Source organism: Electrona antarctica (genome assembly GCF_951216825.1).
Source record: "Electrona antarctica genome assembly, chromosome: 7".
NCBI lineage: Eukaryota > Metazoa > Chordata > Actinopteri > Myctophiformes > Myctophidae > Electrona > Electrona antarctica.
The window spans coordinates 17,277,723-17,297,465 of NC_136812.1; the positions used below are offsets into that span (position 1 = coordinate 17,277,723).

The window sequence follows — 19,743 nt, forward strand, 5'->3', positions numbered from 1 at the left end:
ACATCTGTGCAAAAAATATAGACCTGGTCTGGGCAGACCTGAGTATCTTCACTGCCGAGCGTCTTGAGTTTCACCTTCAGGAGGGGTCGAGGTCCCGCTCTCTCTGTCTGCATCGATTCATTTTTCAATTCATTAGTTTGCAGTATGATCAGACCGAGCTGCTCTCTGAAATGGCTGGCCAGCAGGGAATACCTCTGGCCGAGGAGTGAAGCAGAGTACAGGAGGGGAGGGGGGAGGTAGATGGAGAGGAGGAGGAGGAGGAGGAGGAGGAGGAGGAGGAGGAAGAGAAGAATCGGACAAGCCTTGTTATTTTCTTTTCATAGGATCCGTTGTTGTTTTCTTTATGATGGCCTTGTGTGTGCAGGATGGGGCTTTGATAATAGGGCTATGTGCTGTTCCATCAGGTTTATTGCCACTCTTTCTTTTTTCATCATCTTCTTCTATGCCCTTGTTGCATCCAGGGGTGCAGAGGGATGAGAAAGAGTCGAGAGGCAGACGCAAAGAGGAGAGTTGGGAGAAAAGCAGAATCTGAAGGAAATAATGTGGACAAGGAGGGCCGGCATTTGCCGTCTGATGGTGTCCAAAAAACAAAAATGTCATATCTTTGGTGACTCTTTAATTGCTAGCAACGCAGATGTCATAAAACTGGAGTTTAGTTTTTTCTTTTTTTAAAGACACAATGATTGTCCATGTATGTGTGTGTGCGTGTGTGTGCGTGTGCGCGTGTGTGTGTGTGTGTGTGTGAGATGTGAAGTGGACCTGACTTTTATGTTTGACCTTTAGGTTTTCATAACAGTCCAGTGGATGGAGGAGCTGGAGGTTGTGGTTTATTGTGTTTTTGTCACTGACCAGGTGATTGCATGGCACAAATGAAATTGAGGCATGAGGACACATTCAGATGGTCCAGGCCAGGTAGGGGCAACAATCCAGACAAACTATAAGCATGGATTCCCCCCACCTGACCCGCCTTCCCAACCTGTGTCCCCAGCTCTCGGAAGGCCCCTCTCCTCCTCCTCCTCAGGCCTTCGAGAAGGTGGTGGCGGATGTGCCTGGCTGCCCGGGACTCGTTCCGTGGTCGTCGTGCCAGCGGTCCACGCAGCGGCGGCGGGCGTTCATGAAGAAGTTGCTGACGGTGTTGAGCTCCAGGCCCAGCTGCTGGGAGATGGTGATCTGCATCTCCTTGGACGGACGCTTGTTCTCCTTGAAGATGGCGATGAGCGTGCGGCGCTGCAGGTCGGTGAACACCAGGCGCTGCTTTTTGGGCGCCATGTTGCGGTCCTTGTGTTGCTCCTGCTCTTTGCGCTTGCAGGCTTGGAGAGGGTGGTGGTGGGGGTGGGGGTGGTGGGAGGGATGGCAATGGGGATCAGGATAGGAAGCAGAGAAATGGAAGAAAAACAGACATCAAGGTAAATACACAAACTTCATTCTATTCATATAGTAGCAGCTTTGGATGGGGTTGGTGGGTGGGCGTAAAACAACTGCACACATTATTAGCATGTGCTTAAACATGTAACAAGTTAATACACCAAGAGAGATTCTACGGCTCCATCTATATGGTTTATTAAACTTGATTTAAAGCTAATCCATGCCTTCTGCCCAGTGGGACTATTCCTTCCATCCTGCAGAGTGCAGACAGGGAGCCAGCCCGCGGTGAGAGAGATAGAGATAGGGTGTGTGTGTGTGTGTGTGTGTGTGTGTGTGTGTGTGTGTGTGTGTGTGTGTGTGTGTGTGTGTGTGTGTGTGTGTGTGTGTGTGTGTGTGTGTGTGTGTGTGTGTGTGTGTGTGTGTGTGTGTGTGTGTGTGTGTGTGTGTGGGAGGGGGGGTGAAGGGGCTGCTAGCTGGAGACACTGCTGCTGTTTGATTCAATATTAATGCAGTTTGAGTCGCAATGGGGGACTGAGTGACTGTTGCACAAAATTGAACGTTTTTTGTGTGTCTGTGCATGTGGAGCTGTGTGAGTCTAGGTTAGGAGGGAGAAAGAAAGAAAGAAAGAAAGAAAGAAAGAAAGAGAAAGAAAGAAAGAAAGAAAGAAAGAAAGAAAGAAAGAAAGAGGGATGAGTCAAAGTGAGCACATTTGTGTGTCTCAGAACCCAAAAGAGAGGGGGAAGGAGGGAGGGAGAGGAACGAGGAGTGAAAGAGAGGGAGATATTGACCCACATTGCTGTAGGAATTGGGGGGGGGGGGGGGTGTTCTCCGCGGGGACGGAGGCCAGAATCCCCCCCCAGCAGCTCTGCAGTCTGCTACTTCAAAAAGAACCCCACTGGAGCCCACTCTATTGAGCTCCGAGAGGGTATTTATAACCCACTCCTTTCCACCACAAGCACCAGAGAGATGCATGCATGGACTCGCTATGAGCGCCCGCAACATACACAGAGCAATTTTCAAAAGAAAACACATGGAGTGGCCCCATGGGAGTTGGTGGGGTTGGCGGGGTTGTAGCCAGGGAACAGAGAAATTAATAGTTAATAGAATGTTGCATGGAGTGTAAGTGTGTTGTTATAAGTTGTGGTGTATTTGTAGGGGATGGGTGAATGGGGTAGTAGCGGTACATGTGTAGATGAAAGGGAGAGACGGTGCTCTGAGATGGTGTGTGAAGTTCAGACTACCCAGACCAGATCTGTAGCCACACTAGCCCTGCTGGCCCTGGGTTACTTCTAATCCTACCAAAGACATCTCTCCTGCACTGTGTGTCCCTCTCAGCTTCCATATGGCCTCACTGAGGAAATAAGACAACATAGCAAGATGGCTGTCTTCTCGGATTATGCCTTGTATCTTGTATCTATTTCTCACTCTTATGCTGTGTGTGTGTGTGACTGCATGTATATAAAGCACTTAAAGCTCATGTGTAATTTTCCTATAACATATGCTGTGTTTGTGTGTGTGTGTGTGTGTGTGTGCGCGTGTGGGTGTGCACGCGTGCGTGCGTGTGTGACAGAGATTCTGCAAGCACACGCGTGCATGCGCATGCACCTGTGTGTGTGTGTGTGTGTGTGTGTGTGTGTGTGTGTGTGTGTGTGTGTGTGTGTGTGTGTGTGTGTGTGTGTGTGTGTGTGTGTGTGTGTGTGTGTGTGTGTGTGTGTGTGATTGTGCTGAAGTGGCTGGAGCCAAGCAGTGGCGCTGTGTGTCTAATTACAGTGGAGCAGAGCCCATTGATCAGCCATCGCAGTCCAATCTGTTTACTACAGATGTCTAACCTGCACACAGGCCCATCCATCATATTCATATTTTACATCAACACTGCAGCTCTCTCTCTCTGTGTGTGTGTGTGTGTGTGTGTGTGTGTGTGTGTGTGTGTGTGTGTGTGTGTGTGTGTGTGTGTGTGTGTGTGTGTGTGTGTGTGTGTGTGTGTGTGTGTGTGTGTGTGTGTGTGTGTCTCTCACTCACTCACTCACTCACTTGCACTCACTCACTCACTCACACACATGCACACACACACACACACACTCACGCATGCAAGACCACATACTGTACACGAACACAAAGATTTGCACACAAAAATAAGCACGCTCATGCACATCTTGTATATGTATATGCAGCAGAATCATATCAATCACTAACGTGTATATTTGGAGACTAATGAAGGCAGGGATGAAGTGTTGTTGTCCAGTAAAATACTGTTAATTTACTTTAGAAGTTAAATCAACACTACGTATTTGACTGTGACGGTAATATTATCAGTGGCCAAGATGATGAAGATTATTAGCTTATTGCGTGGTTTGGATTTTCCTAAAGTGATTCAAAATGTGTGAATGTTTCACTTCGATCTGTGTGAAGTTAATGCACAAAAAGGTACATTTAATGAATGAATTATTGACCTTCATGTGGATTTGTTCTTGCTCAGATAATAACATTCACTGGATATTTTCATGTGGGAAAGGTCTAATTTACAATACAATATTATGTAGAGAAGCAAGTAATTTAAGCGCTATATATTTCTTTGTGCAACAAATAGCTAAAATGTCTGACCTGTGGGAGTGTAGCAGTGCTATCTTTTGACATGTTTAAAGATTTCTGAAAATGTGCCCAAATTAGGGATGCCATGCAGGGTTAATGTGGTGAAAATCCTGCAACTCGACAATAAGAATTTAACCCAATATAATGCTAGGGGATTAAATTGCTAGTGAATAATATGTGATAAATGTAACTCTTACGAATAACTATCTGGTGTTTCTTTTTCCCCCACTCTAAAAAAGCAACCCCACCTTGCCATGAATTGCATCCCCTTGGTTTCCATTCCCACATTCTGTGACTTATACTTTTTTATCCTACAGATGGTGGAGCTTTGTTTTCACTCATATGACGTGCAGACAGTTCACACACCCTGACCAAACATTTCCTAACATTTGTGATATTTCATATCTTTTAGCGTTATCTGTTTTTGTGCCCTTTGTCCTCTGCAAAGCTGTGATGACAAGCATGCATGCCAGAAGCCTTGTAAGCTTATACTTTTGATTGTGGTGCGTTTTATTAAGAAAAAAGGTGTTTTTTACCTTTTCGGTAATTTTACTACGGTCATGGTGTGTATCTAGAAAAAACAAGGAAGGAATAAGATGTGTGTTATTGATGGAAGGAAAGTCTTACACATCCATTTTCTTGTTTTCTCAAGTTGTCTGGACAAAATATTATTTGAATCTATTCCCATAATGTTCTATAAATATATTTCACAAATCTCGGCTAAATTGCAAATAGGGATTATCAGGTAATATTATAGTATATTTCTCATACTTATTCTTGAAAATGTTTAAAAATAACAAACCTTCCCCAATCCCCTCAGATGTGTTCCAGTTCCAAGAACACTATTGCTCTCTGACTCTCTGCCAATATAGGGCTCACAAAACAAGAGAATTTCCCCCTCCTCTTCTTCTCTCCAGCTTATTTCAATGGTGAGTCATGCCCTGCCATACAATCAACCACTGTGGGAGTCCAGCTTGGTGCTTTATCGTCTGTCTGTCGGTAGGTGTCACTCTCGCTGTGCCCCGGCTGCACGGGGCGCCATAGTGCGCTGCCTTTGCTACAGGCGCTGGATTTAGTAATCAATATCGATCGATTGGTGAGGAAGGGGGCCCTGATTACTGAACCAAGCTCGGCGTAGAAAAGAAAAAAATCGATCATTGCAGCTTTTAGAGCTACAGTAGGCACCGAGCGAGCGCACAGAGATGGACACAAACTCATGCACAAAGAACAGCCCACGCTATGAAATCCTATTTTGGGTAGTGTTTTCTTAGTTAGATCTCGTATGTGCTACTCGTATCGTATGGAGGTGTAAGGTGGTCATATCTGTATAGCAGCTTATATGGAAATAACTCGGGCCATTCATTAGAAAGCAAGTCATTCATATTAAGCTAAACCATATCAACCTTTAGGGTTTATGGGTTATTTCATTCAGGCATAACGTTGGGCCTATAGAGTCGCTATAGACTATATTGAACCTTTTTGTTTTACATCACTGTTAATCAAAGGCCATTATTCAAATGTCTTGATTTAAATAACATTATAGGAAGCATACAATGTTTGTCCTCAAATTACTTTAGGCCTAATTGTTGACTGTAAATGTATAAGTTCACATAGCAGAAAAAAACTAATATTTTCCGATGGCATTAATATTCTTTGCATCACAACACGCCAAGAGGGGTTAAGAGAAAGGCCCTGTGTGTTCAATATCGATCGATGGATTCGTGAATAATTCGTGTGTGAAATTCAGTTCGTCCAATTAATTATGCCTTGCAGGGGGAGTGGGCCCATATAGTGCACATTCATGGAGGGGTGGAGACAAAACACTCTGGATGGAAAGGAAACGTGCTCGTCAACCTTTCTCTGCCCCCTCAGTTGGCACACGATGGTATATGGAACAGCATAACCCACTATTACAGACTGTCACATATTATATTATTTCTGAATTGATAATGCCAAATATATTTGCCCTACTCTATCTTCGTCTTTTGGACTTTGCCTTTTCTTTAGGCTAGCTAGCCTATATACACATACTTCACATTTCATCGTCCTTTGCATTCTATAAAAACATGTTGTCTTTGATCATCTCATGCAGGCATTCATGCATTTGCGCTTCCCCAAACCGCCACAGTGCTTTCAAATTAAATCCATGTTAATTGTAGGCCTATACTTATTGTCCTTTTATGTACCCCATAAGGTATAAACGTGGATGGTTATGGCCCCAACTACTCATTTAATTAAGCTACCAATAAACACGTTTACTGGTTCGGCGTGTTATGCTTTCATTTGCTTCCACGATACGTTAGCTATACTGAGAGAACCTATATGAACATTTTAGGCTTCTATATAAGCCTTATATAGTGTGCCAGTTTCCATTTCAACCCTGTTACTTCAAAAGGCACGGGATTATGTTTTTCTTTACCAATTGCTGTTAGTTTGAACATTCTCAGACTATTCGATGAAGATTGATAGTGTGGTATCGACACGACTACAATTTAAAAGGCTGTTTGTACAGTATTTATTCCATTCAACCTGCGGGGCAGTGCCAAGCTCTCGCCAGTCCAAATCACTTCCAGTTCAATACTCCTTAATGTAATGAGAGAGAATTGGTGTTAATATACTGATAAAGTGACACAGTTTGTTTGTTTGCCTTCCTCGCTACTCAGCTGCAAGGCATTCCCCACTACTTCAATAACATTCAATCTGAAGGGCGCATGATGCAGCTCAGATTCCCCTATACATTCCACTATGTTCATCATTGTTCCGAGGTGTATAGCCTTTAAAACAAAAAGTAATAATAATGTGTTTTTATAACGTTATATAATTTTGTGGTCATTCTCAGCCTTAAATTCAAATCTTGAACACGATGCACATAGTGAACATATATATAGCGAATGCAGTATCGTTAAAAATATGCTATTTCACAGATGTCACATGGAGCTCGCAAGTTATATTTGTAGGGTCTACACCTTGACGGCCAAATAGCGCATATATATATATATATATATATATATATATATATATATATATATATATATATATATATATATATATATATATATATATTATATGCATGCCTAGTGTTATTCAATGCTATATTCTGTTTTATACACGCCTCTATGTATAGCCTATAGTAGTAATAAAGCCTGAGAAATTACAGCGCGTCAACGATTCGATAATCAATAAAGATGGCCGTTTGCGATCATCTCTCCGCTTATGACTTTTTGGATAATGAAAAGCATTCAGCCATTTAAGTGTATGATTGAGAGAACTGTATGGCTGAATTCTAACCTGCATTATTTTGTGCCAAGTTAATAGTAGCCTGCACTCCGCGCAGGAGTGCATGGCTTCGCTCATGATATTCTATTATCTAAGATGATCATTGATTCCGCTCATAATTGCTTGAACCAGTTATGCGTGGTGATGATGATAATTATAATGCTTTATTTTCTAAGCTTCACTTTCTTTCTCGTGTTGCTTAACATGTGCAGAGTCAGACATAGCCTTTTATTTATGGTTGTTGAACTCACCAATATTAGCCTACTATATAATTTTGCGAGATATAGGCTATAGGATTGTCATTTGACACAATGTCAAATCCTCAGCTTTATTTGAACACTGAGAGTGCACAAATGGAAACACCAGAGTTACAAATGAATCTAACACTAGGGATTTTAACACTGCATGTGACATTTTATTTTGCACACACATATAGCCTAAATATTTCTAAATAATTTGAATGTATGCTATATGCCTTGTATGTTCATTTAGCCTATAGTCAACAGACCGAAAATGCACACTCGTGCAAAGAGGCACGCAAAACAACAAATAAAGAATGAAATGTCAGAGCGTGTGAAAGCTACCTCAGCAGCGGGTTGTGTTGTGCTCTCTCTCCTGCTCTGTCGGATTTGAAGTGGGAGAGTAGAGGGTGGTAAGGCTATGGGGGGAATCGATAGGTAACCGCACCATGGGCCTGGCCAGCCGGCCTCACATAGATCGATGCCGAACGGGGCTGATGTGAAATTGGGTGCGGTGCGACTCTCTCCCGCAAAGGCCAGGCTACTGCCTGTGAGAAACAGTCTCCCTGTCACCCATGGGACTCAACCTCCACCATACTTTTTTTTTCTTTTTTCTTTTTAATATCTACTTACTAAGCGGCAGCGCCTTCAGACTGAATCAGACATATCCACTTTATACAGTATAGGCTATAATACTGAGCCACTAGGGCGCTACTGTGGGGAGTGGAAGTTTGTGTAGCCAACTTGACACTGTATATGCCTATAGCCCAAGTTACTTTTCAAATCATTGCTGCATGCATCATTATGTGTCTATAGACTAACATAACAGATTTATTTATCATAAAAAATGTTAATATTTCACCTTTTTTACGTTTTTTTGTTGGCCTACTTTAGAACTTACGACAAGGCTATTTGCGCATTTTATATAGCAACAAGTCGGTGAAAACTTAAACAGATAACGGCTTCAACGGTGTTATTTGGTTTTGGAAATCAGTTTAGTAATTAGTCTATTTTGGACTAAAATACACTGCAGGGGATCACAAAACACAATAATTTCCTCTTCTCTCAGATCTTTCGTATATGAGTGCCATCATTATTATCCATGCACTAACAAATAGAATTTGGAAGATCAATATAAAAAACATGTGGGTGAACAGTATTTATTCATTTTCATATTTTCACATCACATGCAGACATTTCGTCTCAAAGCTCGCTCTAGTTATAGCTTGCACGTCCTGCAATTATCAGCGTGAAAACATCTTCAAGTATCCAAAAATCACGATAATATAAATTCAAATAATAATAGTTTGTAACTTGAAATTACAACATTGCTGCTTTCTGAAAATCTAAATTAAATTATTATTATTATTATTATTATTATTATTATTATTATTATTATTATTATTATCATTATCATTATCATTATTATTATTATTATTATTATTATTATTATTATTATTATTATTATTATTATTATTATTATTATTATTATTATTATTATTATTATTATTATTTTAAATAAAAAGTAATGTTAGGAAGCCTAATTTATGTGGTTGGCCTATAACGAAAAGTATATTCTCTCTCTCTCACACACACACACACGCACGCACGCGCGCGCGCACACACACACACACACACACACACACACACACACACACACACACACACACACACACACACACACACACACACACAGGCACAAGCCCACATCAATACTTTAGTTGAAATACGTGTATAATATCAGTAATCGTGAAAACATTAATAAACAATTTTGGCTATGAATCAATCAGTCCATATGATGTGATTATTCAAATGGGAACGGCCAAATCGCAGTGTGTATTAACATGCTATGCAAAAGACATATATATAGGCTAACATTGATTAATTCATCAATTGATTTCACAGTCGTTTTGTTCCTTTGTTGATTTGTGTGGGTTTGCCCAACTGGAGTTTCAGGTTGCACTTGCGGGTACGGCAAGGTGTGTGTGTGTGTGTGTGTGTGTGTGTGTGTGTGTGTGTGTGTGTGTGTGTGTGTGTGTGTGTGTGTGTGTGTGTGTGTGTGTGTGTGTGTGTGTGTGTGTGTGTGTGTGTGTGTGTGTGTGTGTGTGTGTGTGTGTGTGTGTGTGTGTGTGTGTGTGTGTGTGTGTGTCAGAGAGAGCGAGACAGTGATTGCGGTTTTGTTGTGATCGACCCTGTACTGTAGAGTGGTTTACAGAGGTCCCATATCAAACCATCTGCTTCCATCACAAAATAGAAAACATCTCTGATCAATTAATACGACATTTTATACAGAACACTTCTTGCCTGCGGTTGGTTGGCGGACAATGCAGGTGGTAGGCTATATAAAGATTTGAATAATTAAAACGTTCAAATCCCGACATTATCTTATTCTCAACCAAATGTCCTATATATAGACGCCGGACACCTTTTTAACGTGTCCCACTTAGGCCTACTCATTATATGTTATTCCTTTTATTTCCCACCAAAGGGATAAGCAACGATTAGCACGCCACTACTCTCTTGGGTAACAGTCTATGGGCAACCTGATTTAATCAGGCCAACACAAACCATTCTTATCAATCTACCTCTCGGTGAGTCACCCTTAAATTGAATATGCGCCTTTTCTCTCCTTTAATTGCGTTGACAATGTCCTTGCCGCGCGTTTCTTAGCATGCGCATTAAACAAGCCATTATCGGGCCTTAATAAGCAATGGCCTGTCAGGGCTTCAGATAAGCGGCTACCGCGACGCGGCAGAGTAGATACTTTGGTGTTTCAGCGCCAGTGTGGCCAGAGATTTATAATTTTCTTTGGACCAGTGGATAGGAACAAGGAGCCTATGGTTTTTGTTGGTAGCCTACGCCGTGCATATATATAGGTTAGTAGGAATGTTTTGGACGGTCAACATTCCTATATTGCACAATAACACCAATCAATGGCTTATAAGGAGCCATGATATCAATGGAGTCCATGATAGCCTTTGGCGACTATCGGGTCAAAAGCCATCGAAATACAGTTTTGTATAATTCGACATTAAATAGTATCCTTTATCCTGCTATACAGCGTAGGTTGAACGCGCAATTTCTTCATGATTAGAACCCTAAGTGCTTCGCAGACAGTAGGCATGCTGTTTCAGATTTAGATTATAATATGTGGTGCATGCACGCAATGGCTTTTAACTCTTTGATGCTAGCCTCGTGCATTCAGCCGAGTCTGTGAGCAATTTGATTTAAAGGTCATTCTCTCCTATCGATCCGGTTTGGCGAGGGGGCGACGGAGCAACATAGGAATTGATCATCTAAAATAGAATAGACGGTGTTCTAGACTGTACAGAGCCACGCTGCGCAGACCTCTGCTCTGCTGCATTTATAATTGCAAAGTGTGTGTGTGTGTGTGTGTGTGTGTGTGTGTGTGTGTGTGTGTGTGTGTGTGTGTGTGTGTGTGTGTGTGTGTGTGTGTGTGTGTGTGTGTGTGTGTGTGTGTGTGTGTGTGTGTGTGTGTGAGAGAGAGAGAGTGTGTGTGTGTGTGTGTGTGCACGCGCGCGCGCGTGGAGTCCAACAGCTGGCCGTTTCCAGTAACACAAAGGAGGTGATGACGTGTGCGGGACAGTGTAAGGCAACTTTAGTATTTTGAATTCTACTCACGTTATATTCTGCAACAACAACAGCGTCTGGCTGTCTCATTTCATGTGTGAAATATCTGCACAACTACTACCTTTATGGTTGTGAATGTAACGCCTGCACGGCTAAGAAATATTGAGATATATATAGGCTTGTGTCCATCAAAGGTAAAAGACACCGCGTGGCTGTAGTTGTTGCAGCATGCAGCGACCTGTGCAAACCAGTGTAAGAGCAAGTGTTTATTAGTCATTCTGTTTTGTGTTATGAAGGGTGGCTGGGCTGTTAATGGGAGAAATGGTGTTGCACAGTGGAGAGGTATAGGGGCGGTGGGGGGTGGGGGGAGGCTAGCGGGAGTTGTATGGCTGCATGGCGCAGCTCCAGAGATGGAAAGGAGAGGCCGGGGGAATGGAAATCAATACAGATTCAGAGCTCGCCAGATCGGCCTTAACAATGTGTATGGCGCAGACGCACTCTATATCCCGATCACATACACACGGCAGAGAGAGAGAGAGCGAACTATGAGGCGACATGCCGGCTATAAATGCTATATTGGCTGCACGACGTGCATGCCGTTTTTCATCCTGCATGGGTAGCAGATAATGTTCCAAATCCCAAATTGCTATCTCATCTATATAGGCTATCACAGATAGCCTAAGGAAAATGCCTTAAGAAAGGGCTGTTCAATAACCGTATATAGTGCCCCTATAGCGTCGAGGATGTGTGTGCATTACGTCTCCGTATTTACAGCACACATAGCTGTGCTTAACGAACAGCGAGTCTGAAACCGCAGCTGCACCGTTCACTCGCCAGTCTTCCCCTTGCACATCAATTATTAAAGTACCAATCGATCATTTCAGGCTAACATCAAGCCATCTCTTCATGAAAAAGCCTGTTTTAGATGATCCCACATCAATCACATCTTATGCCCTTTCCAATTAAAACCATTATCCTCGGCTTAAGTGACCTACTCCGTACTATTTATTTGTTTTGTTTTTTTGTCGGTGAATAGCTTGCTATACTATAGCCTGTATAAACCGTCTTCCATTTCATATCATTTGATTCAAACCCCCATAGACCGACGTTTGATTTCTCAGTTGGTTTTGGACTCAGATATAATCCTATAAGGATAGGGTTGTGAAGCTGACGTAACTCTGATATTGATCCATGGAAGCCAATGTTGGATGATAATGTGTTGTTTCTGGCCTACACGAAGTGTATACTCTGTAGGCCTATTGGCGAAAGAAACTGGAAGATGCCCTATAGTTTGGAATATTTCAGCACGCCGGACAGCGCCATGTTTACATACATGCCCATAGTTTTGAACATTTCAGCACTACTTGCCTATGGACAGCACAATGCGTACAGGGAGCATTTCAGCACCATGGACAGCACCACTGATATGCGAAGTAGGCTAAAGCCAAGGAAACGACTAATTATTGAATAGGTCAATAAAAATGTATTTACTATTGAATAAATGGAAATGGGCATGCACGCTTCGAGGAGAAAGGACGTACGCAGCATTGTTTGTTACGGGCGGGCTGGGGCAGGAAGGGGGGGTCTGCCCTATAGTATTAGGAGGTCTGTAAACGGCGTGTGTCCCATTGAAACGTGAATAAAGGCGGCCCACCCTCGCGCACCGTCTTTTTTCCTCTTCGGGTCTTGTGGGTCTGACCTACTACACACCCTGGCACGTGCTCTGGCCATTCAAATGATAATGAACCAACATGCATGCGCTTTTTTCGGTGCAGGAGGAAAGAGGAAAGAGTCCTCCTTTACTTGGCATATCATGGCATGCAGTCCTACACTCCACCACAACACGAAACCATGCAATACATGCAGGCAATGCATTGCTTTGGATTTCGATTTGCTTGCTGTGTAGACTTAATCAGATTCCATCCATGGGAAAAAAATATTTCGCAATACCAAGAAGAAAATATTGCGCCATTTATGCATTGCATTTGACAATTCGTAGAGGTTTCATCGATGATTTCTTTGCAATAATAGCGTATAGTGAACGCATGTTCACACGGTTGATGATTGTGTAACCGAAACCCCAAAGGGCATATTGAGAGTGAGCTTGCTTTCCACTCAACAAATGTAACATGATTACAGCAGAGATAAAGAAAAAGGTGTGCAATAAGGCTTTTTTTAAGCGACCCTCTTTCCGCCTTTCCTGGCTGTGAACCTCCCCCTCTACTCCGGGGAGAGACCAATGGGAGAGAGTGCTGAGGCGGGATAATTGATAGATGCACTGGCTATCCTTATCGATCACAGCTTTATTGACCCGACCAAATACATTGAGATGGAGTGTGGAATTCAACACAGATGCAAAGACGAATTGTTTTCATCGTTAATGCAATCTTTAAATGCCTCCCAGGCCCTACCTTGCTGCGTCTTCCTTACAGCCTCTTGTTTACTAAAAGGTTAGCTTAGGTACAGGTATATAGGTCCTATTTATTAATAGCCTTATACTCAACCAATGCAGTTGCAATTGCGAGGTGCAAGGACAGGGGCTATTTATTTGGCCTAGGGTTAGGCCGCCTAATCCATATCTGCACCTTCCATTTGGACCTGGAGGGAGTGAATAGGGTGAGTGGGAAAGCGTTGCCCTCATTCCATTAGCAGACGTCGAGCGTGAAGGGCACGCGCCACATTCCCCATGTCAGAACCCCCCATGCACCAATAACGTGATAGCCCATAGGCCTATCTCTCTCTACTCTGTTTTTCGTTCCGGGACTGGATCGTCATGTGAGTGTGCAGACACTGGCATTTTCACATTAGCTAAGCAGGGCAGCTGCATTGATTTGTGTGACTGTGATGAATTTGGAATAGTAATTTGAATTTATTGATTGATGTGGCCGACCGAGTATTGCCCAGCCTCCCTTTCAGCATCACAAACCCTCCAACTCCCACTCCCAGCCCACATGCGCACCGCGGATAATGGCGATTTTAAATGCAATAAGTAAAATGTAGCTCGAGCCATTTACATACAAGTCATTTGTCATTTTGCCCAGCTGTGTTCTGCCTCAAAGGTGCTGACAAGCAGGTAGCTCACAACACACAACAAAGACTTGTGCTCCTAGCTGTTACCACTTAAGCTAGGCTATATACATTTTTTTCGGGGGTTTTGTGTGGTCACATCAATTCATATTCATTTACGTAGACCTTTTCATACTTGGCCACCACATAAACATCCTAAATGGGTACAAGTTTGTTTTCTGTTGCAGTGTTTGTGAATATGACAGGGAATCAACTTGGACCCTTAAGCTGTTCCCTAGCAACCCTATTCCAGTGTATATAATAGCTCTATTTTCTTCTATTTCGGTCACTGTACGGCAGCATGTGTCAACTGAAACAGAGTTTTATCCCGGCGCATGCAGGGTGTGGAAGATATAAAACCCCATTGCCCAATTAGCTTTAACAGCAGTGGCACTTAAACAGACAATTGTGGAGTGTTTAAATCTTTATTTACCAGAACCCCACTAAATGCGCAAAGGAACAATTTACATTCCATTAAGTGCTTTTCAATAGGGCATTGACTGGAACTAAAATATGCCACTATATCTGCTTAATTGAACTGTCCGCTGAAATACGACGCAGAAGCGCTGATTGACGTTTGGAATCGCATGTCTAAACGGGGCCTTTACACAAACATCAATGAGAGACTCTCGTCACTGTTTTTTTATCCCTATTGTAATGTCTCTCGTTTTCATTAAAGTCCCATTTAATCGGTTTCAAAGTGTGCTGTACTAATCTCTTGTGGACCACAAGTTGTGATGTCTATAGTCTGACTTCTGAGATGTTTTTTTAGGCCCTATATCGTTTCGTTATCCCTCTAGCTATTGCACAAGTGAGTCTGGACACCAAATTATATCGATCATCATTCCGAATGCCCTGTCACAAATTAACAAACGTGCTTAGAATCCTGCGCGTGTGTGTGCGTGTGCGTGTGTGTGTGTGTGTGTGTGTGTGTGTGTGTGTGTGTGTGTGTGTGTGTGTGTGTGTGTGTGTGTGTGTGTGTGTGTGTGTGTGTGTGCCGTGCGCGCGCGCGCTTGGCTGGCCTTCCACAATAAATCTGGTATATTTTATTCATCCGTGCTGCAGCCTGCTGTATAATTGCTGTAATTGAAATAGTTCATTTCACAGTGCACAACCCACACAACACATTTCCACAAGCAGATAAAACACGGGGCATAAATCACGTTTGGAAATTAACAGTGTGCCAAGCGTTTGCGGACAGCATGCATGGTGTGCCATATATGAATATTATTCAACACGGGTCCATGCAGAGGAAGACGCATCTGTTTGTTTCGTTGTCTTTCACATTCAAATCGATCATTTATCAGTGCGCTACTTTGAAAGGGACGCTGGGACCTGGATTATTGATCCACAGGAGGTCACGCTCCTGTGACTCGTTGGCCAGGCCCTTACGCCTCAGACGCATCTTGTTTGCGCCTCGCGTATTTGACAGGGGAACACAGTATAGCAGCTCTTCATGGACACACAGGCCCAAAGTCACTAGGTGTTTGAGGGGGGGTTGATTACACAACGTAAGAAGTGGGAGCTTGCTAAAAGGTCAATCATGTATATAGCTTTATTTCACCGTTAAAGTCACATGGGTCTCAAGATGCAATCATTTTAATCCGCAGCTTGATTTGATTTCCTTTGTTTGTACTCCTCTCTCTCTCTCTCCCTCCCTCTTCCATTGTATTCTGTCTGTCTGTCTGTCTGTCTGTCTGTCTGTCTGTCTGTCTGTCTGTCTGTCTGTCTGTCTGTCTGTCTGTCTGTCTGTCTGTCTGTCTGTCTGTCTGTCTGTCTGTCTGTCTGTCTGTGTGTCTGTCTGGGCTGTGCGGGTGTGCGCCTCTGTGTTTATGTGCGTAAAACATAGCCAAATAGGTCTTTGCAGAGATTTGTTTGGTTGAAAGTATAGCAACCCTATATCCTTTGTTTTTACAGTCTAACGCTTGCCCTAGCGCTTGCCAAAGTAAAGCGCCTGTTTACACTATCATGGATTGTAACATCAATCAAAATATAGATTTCCTTAAACATTTAACACCCCAACTGTCATGATGAAGTTTTACTCGATGCCATCGACTAATAACTTCTAGTAATGTGTGTTTGAGCAGCTATTGACAGTCTCGCCACATTGACTTCTAATTGATCCCTCCACATCAGTCAGATTCAGAGCTGTCTCCTCACTCACCTGCTAGTCTGAGCGCTGACATCCGCTGGAACTCCGGCTCTTGGAGCCACTTCCACATCCTGCGGAAGGTTTCGCGGCCCGACTTGAGTTTACTCCACGGTTTAGGGTTCCGTAGCAGATCAGAGAGTGTTCCCTGGGACCGACACAAGATCCGCTGGGCAAAGATGGCCTGGGGGATGCTGTAGCGCTTGAGCTCCGCCGTTATTCGCTGCGCTACCTCCTTGGTGTTTATCTCTTCGACTTGACCCGACCCACCTCCCTGTCCGCCGCCCACCGCCTGCCTGTCCCGGTCTGACAGCATGGACCCGTTCGCCTGAGAGTGCGGATGGCTGTGATGGTGCATGCCGTTCAACGATGTCATGAGCCCGGCCCCGTGGCCACCGAGACCCCTGGCCAAGTGCTCCTCGCTCCGGGACAACATGGCTGCGTGCGCGTGGGTCTCGAATCCCCCCGACGAGAGCATCTTGTCGTTGGACAGGTGAGCTCCGGGGCCGTAGGCGCCGAGAGACTGCTGGGAGTTGTGCAAAGACCCGAGGCCGTTGGACAGGGGAGACAGTGACTGCCCCATGCCGGACATATCTTTGGGGTAATGGCCATAGAGGTTACCCATGGAGGCGAGGCTCCTGTCGTCCCTCATCAGGGTGAAGCTGCCGCTAACATTCCCGGCTGTGAGTCGCTGATGTGCCGGATGGTGGTGAGCATGTGGGTGGGGATGGTGGTGAAATTTTTCCGAGACGGTGGATATGGGAGGCAGATGCTGCAGCGGTGTCAGCGTGGTGTAGGTGCTGCTCAGGCTCATCCCGGAGTCGCACGACATGGTCATTGCGGGGTGCAGGGGACCGGTCAAAGCGTGGTCTGTACGGTAGTCCCCTGCCCCCTCCAATATCGAGGCCATACTGGACACCATCGCTGACCGTCCGTGCGACACCAAGTTCCGATGCGACGCCGAAGACTGTCGTGCGTGAGGGGAGTTCATTAAGTCACTCGTTTGATGAGAGTGAGACACGCCGTGCAGATTTCCAATGTTTTCCATTGTAAGTTCCATCGTTGAAAGAATCTTTATTTCCACCCCTCTCTCGCCACTCTCTCGCTCGCTCGCGTCTCTCTCTCTCTCGCTCCCTCTCCCCCTCTCACTCTCGCTCTTTCTCACACACTCCTTTCCAATAAATTTTGAACGATTTCAAAGCCGAGCCATTGATTGTAGTTGCCTCTGTGCAGTCAATCCAGCATGGTTTTAAAGGATCTCGTCCCAGCCGCCGCCACAGAACTGTGCCACAAACCACTGCTCGCCGTGGGTCGGTGTCTGCGTCTGCTTGTATTTCGTTCGCCGTAGAGCACCCTCTACTACCGAAAGCCAGCGCTACGCTTTCAGCGTGTATATTGACGTGCCCGCGCTCATGTTAAGCTGTGCCTGCGCACGTGTTCGCGCACACCCATGCTAACACGCGCGCCCTGTGTCTGGGGCCAAGCTGACGTCACAAGCTCTATGTGTCAGAGACAGAGGTTTTGTCATGTTGTAAACTGAACCTCGGAATCCTTAAAAAAAAGAAGATTGCATTACACGTTTGTTAAGATAAGACGAGCTTCAATCATTTTTCTTTATGTGCAACGTTTACCTTGATGAGAGCTTTTGGATAAGAGTGGTTTGTTGCCTGTTTTCTCTGATAAAGCCGCTGGACTTGGCGCCAGTAGCACATGTGATTCCTCTCTTAAATAAACAGATGGTTAAATATTAATAATATTAATCAGCGTAAACGCACATTTTGTAGAGTCAAACCTTACAACACTATTGATTATTAGTAATATTTGTTTATTTTAACTTATAGGGAGATCGACCATTAATTGTCATATATGAAACTTTTCTAGGTTTTGATTAAAATTATTAATAATAATAATACACAATCGCAATTAGCCTCCTTGGGTCAAAGATATAGGCCTATAAAGACTAGCCTTCTACCTTCAGGATATTGGAGAAACCTGCATGGCGTTAATAACGTTTCATGAAATTATGCTTGTTTTTTATATATTTGACGAGACCAAGTGATGCATTGAGTGAACAATATGCTTCATGTCATGCAGCAAATGACATATTAGATATATATCGTCTGGGAAATGCATTCATCTCGCATATATTGTGATTTATCACAAGAAAACATGTGCACATGTAAAGTTCTTTATAACACCGATTTACGTTTCTGCATGGGGCCATGGGCCTTCGCATTGATCGATGGATACAGTTGTAGGCTTAAGTTAGGCGTAGCCTTCAGAGAAATTCCAAATCTCACATAATATTTTAACTTGTAAGTTCTGCATGCATGGAACTTTACTGCTTTCTGACGTCAATCTAGGTCAGCAATCCATCACTGTAGCCTATACGCATCAGAGAGATGAGAATCCATATAGGGTTACATCGCCATGCATGCCGGATCGTGGTGGACATTTTTTGTCAAAATTCTACATTTCATGCATGTGCAAATATAGAATTTTGACAAAAATGTCCACCACGACCCGCACGACCACGACTAAGATCCCCAGTTCTGTTTCTGCTATAATATTTCTATCTGTACACTACAGTATACTACTATGATACAAATATGCAGAAGCAGAGCTGGGTATCTTATGGTGCGTTCACACGGGCAGACGCAAAGACGAATGCTATCATTTGCATCATGCATTATTGCGTCTTTGCATCGTGGCTTCCTTTGACATGAATAGACTGCCTCGTTGCGTCTCGCGTGTGAACGCACGGCAACATTAGTATAATTTGTCCTCAAAGTGCAGATTGAGGGAACTTGCTTCGGGGTTCCTTACTATAGTATATATAGGGTCACGGTTCAAATGGACCATTATAGGTCTGTAAGTGACAAATACATGGTTCCATTTGTATATAAGAGTTATTGTGGGGGTCCTTTAAAATAAAAAGTTTGAGAACCATGCTCCATGTCTCTTGGACTGCACTCCTAGTAAATATACTATAGTAAACCTGCTGATTGACAAAGTAATTGGAATGACAAATATAAATTTGCCACGGACGGGGCAATTGTCTTGCCACGCGGACACAATGTGTTTGTGTATATGCATGGGCATATTGATGACCCCTTCCTATAAGCCTATCAGTCAAATCATCAGTGTTTTAGGTCTGAGTGTAAACCATAGGCAGGCTATATACACATGCAGGCTATAGGCTACACAACTCGGCTATAGGGGTAATTCAATTATGTAAAACAAATGAAATATTTGAAGTGTAAATAGAGGCTGGTCAAACTAGAGTAGCTTTATTAAACTTTTTATTTAAATCAATTTACATTAATTTTTCATCATCTGCCCAACCCCGTATATTAGCCCCACGTATACTGTGTGTGTGTGTGTGTGTGTGTGTGTGTGTGTGTGTGTGTGTGTGTGTGTGTGTGTGTGTGTGTGTGTGTGTGTGTGTGTGTGTGTGTGTGTGTGTGT

The 19,743-nt window shown here is 43.6% G+C and overlaps 1 protein-coding gene across 1 annotated transcript; it reads right to left on the bottom strand.

Annotated features, from left to right (window-relative positions):
* Positions 1-1,017: 1,017 nt before the first annotated feature.
* On the bottom strand, positions 1,018-17,335 carry onecut3a (one cut homeobox 3a; the record flags this gene model as incomplete). The annotated part of the gene is made up of 2 exons (XM_079505141.1): positions 1,018-1,349; positions 16,291-17,335. The coding sequence occupies 2 exons, from the start codon at positions 17,333-17,335 to the stop codon at positions 1,018-1,020; spliced, it is 1,377 nt and encodes a 458-aa protein (XP_079361267.1).
* Positions 17,336-19,743: the final 2,408 nt, after the last annotated feature.